The 1,980-nt window shown below is 40.1% G+C and overlaps 1 protein-coding gene across 1 annotated transcript in view; it reads left to right on the top strand.

Annotated features, from left to right (window-relative positions):
* Positions 1 to 1,980, top strand: part of LOC107082651 (wiskott-Aldrich syndrome protein family member 3-like) — a 17,051-nt gene that overhangs the window by 7,177 nt on the left and 7,894 nt on the right. Inside the window, exons 3-5 of the mRNA XM_015371436.1 lie at positions 1,320 to 1,454; positions 1,560 to 1,713; positions 1,810 to 1,927. Of these exons, the coding sequence (XP_015226922.1) occupies positions 1,320 to 1,454; positions 1,560 to 1,713; positions 1,810 to 1,927 (407 nt within the window). The remainder of the gene's footprint in view (positions 1 to 1,319; positions 1,455 to 1,559; positions 1,714 to 1,809; positions 1,928 to 1,980) is intronic.

The following is a 1,980-nucleotide window of genomic DNA, read 5'->3' as shown; positions in this document are numbered from 1 at the left end:
CAAGAAAGGGCTATATATGCTGCATGCATCGTTGAAGTACTTAAAATTGTATTACTTCTTGAGCTACTTGAGTTATTTACTGTCACAGGTAGGTGCTTTGGCCGCGGAGTAAGTGTCCCATGACATAAGTAGATGTAGTATTTATGTATAAAAACAATATATATAATAATAAATCATAAAATACACAATAAATTCAAATATTCCAGACTATCGCTCCAAAAAAACAACAACAAAAAAAAACAAAAACAATGCAGCAGACTGATGACCCCCTATATATATCCCCTATATAATCTATAAGCTATACAATCAATGAATCACTTCACTTTATACCTAATTTATACATATAAAACCAGGTAACTCTATTTAAAGAGGAAATGAAATGCTCAGCCAAACGAACATGAGATTGCTGTAAAATCGCTTGAGTGTCCTTTCAGCTGCGTCTTCCATCCAGGGGCGGATTTAGGAAATGTGGGGCCCTAGGCAACTGCCTGGTATTGCCTAATGGTAAATCCCCCCCTGCTTCCATCATACCAAATGTTTTAAGTATTTTATGTTTGTGATCTATCGCTGGTATATCCAATGTATTTAAACCCCAACTGAAGCATCAACAAACCCCGTGACATCACCGTTTGGAGTACATGGAGTACATGGCGGAACCTTTACTCCATGTACTTGGCGCCCTTACCAAGATACTATAAAACAATGCTCCTTTTTTTTCTTTTAACTTTATATTTTTAACATTTGTAATATAATTATTGATAATAGTAAGACACACTCTCATTCATTAATTTAGCTTGGTTAACTTTTTAATTTCCACTTAATGTTGAAATATACTCCTTAAATTACATTTAATGAATTATTTTAAAGATTTTTTTAATTAATGCATTTTAGGGATTTAATTGTACATTTAATATTTTAGATAATATTCAGTAACTAAATGCCATTAAAACATAGGAAAAAAGGAAATATAATTACTACACCGTATAGGCATAAATGAACAGTAGTTATTAGTATTTTTAGGGACTCTCCAGTCTGTTGCATTGTTATTTTTGGGGTCAGAGGCTGAAATGTTAGAGAATCACTGAAGGAAGACCTCTGAGATTTTTTTTTTTTGAAAGGATTCAACTGCACGATTAGAGACGAGGCCTGACAGAAGATCTGATTGGTCCATGGAGCTGCTGCAGATAGAAACCCGTTATTTTTGACCAGGCAAAGAGATCTTATGACTCTAAACCTGACTCCGCTGATCAGACCCTTGATGTGGTTCTAATAAATCAGTGAGTTCTGTTGCGAAGGTTTCTCCTCCTACTGATTTCCAGGTCGCCATGCAGAGGATATCTTTGGTGAGCTCTTTATGGAGGCCAATAGCTTCTACCTGAGGATGAACAGCCTCCAGGAGAGAGTGGACCAGCTGGCCATGAAGGTGACTCAGCTGGACTCCACCGTGGAGGAAGGTGAGTCAACCTCCACCCAGTCACCCAGACTCCCCCTGCTGTTTCATCTCAACATCTACTGGCTGTTTGTACCTCATCAACATCTTTGTGATGTTTGTGGCGCAGTATCCCTGCAGGACATCAACATGCGGAAAGCTTTCAGAAGCAGTACCATCCAGGACCAGCAGGTGGTGTCCCGGAGCTCTATCCTCAACCCGGTGTTGGAGATGTACCACCGGTGTGATAAACCACCCCCCCTCAACATCCTCACACCTTACAGGTTTGTTTTAGCCCCACCCCTCAACACCTTGCTGGTCAGTTTCAAGTTGCACCATCGCCATGCCAACAAGAGGTTTATGGTCTGTTTTTTTTTCAGGGATGATAAAAAGGATGCTCTGAAATTCTACACCGACTCGTCTTACTTCTTCAGCCTGTGGAAGGAGAAGATGCTGCAGGCAACAGAGAACAAACGCAAGGAGAAGAGAAGACACAAGGTTCATCCATCCGTCCATCCATTCATCCATCCACCCGTCCGTTCGTCCATCCA

Source organism: Cyprinodon variegatus, unplaced genomic scaffold, assembly GCF_000732505.1.
Source record: "Cyprinodon variegatus isolate N-32 unplaced genomic scaffold, C_variegatus-1.0 Scaffold58, whole genome shotgun sequence".
NCBI classification, from domain to species: domain Eukaryota; kingdom Metazoa; phylum Chordata; class Actinopteri; order Cyprinodontiformes; family Cyprinodontidae; genus Cyprinodon; species Cyprinodon variegatus.
Note: the sequence above shows the minus strand (reverse complement) of the source record. Positions and strands in the feature narration are given on the sequence as shown.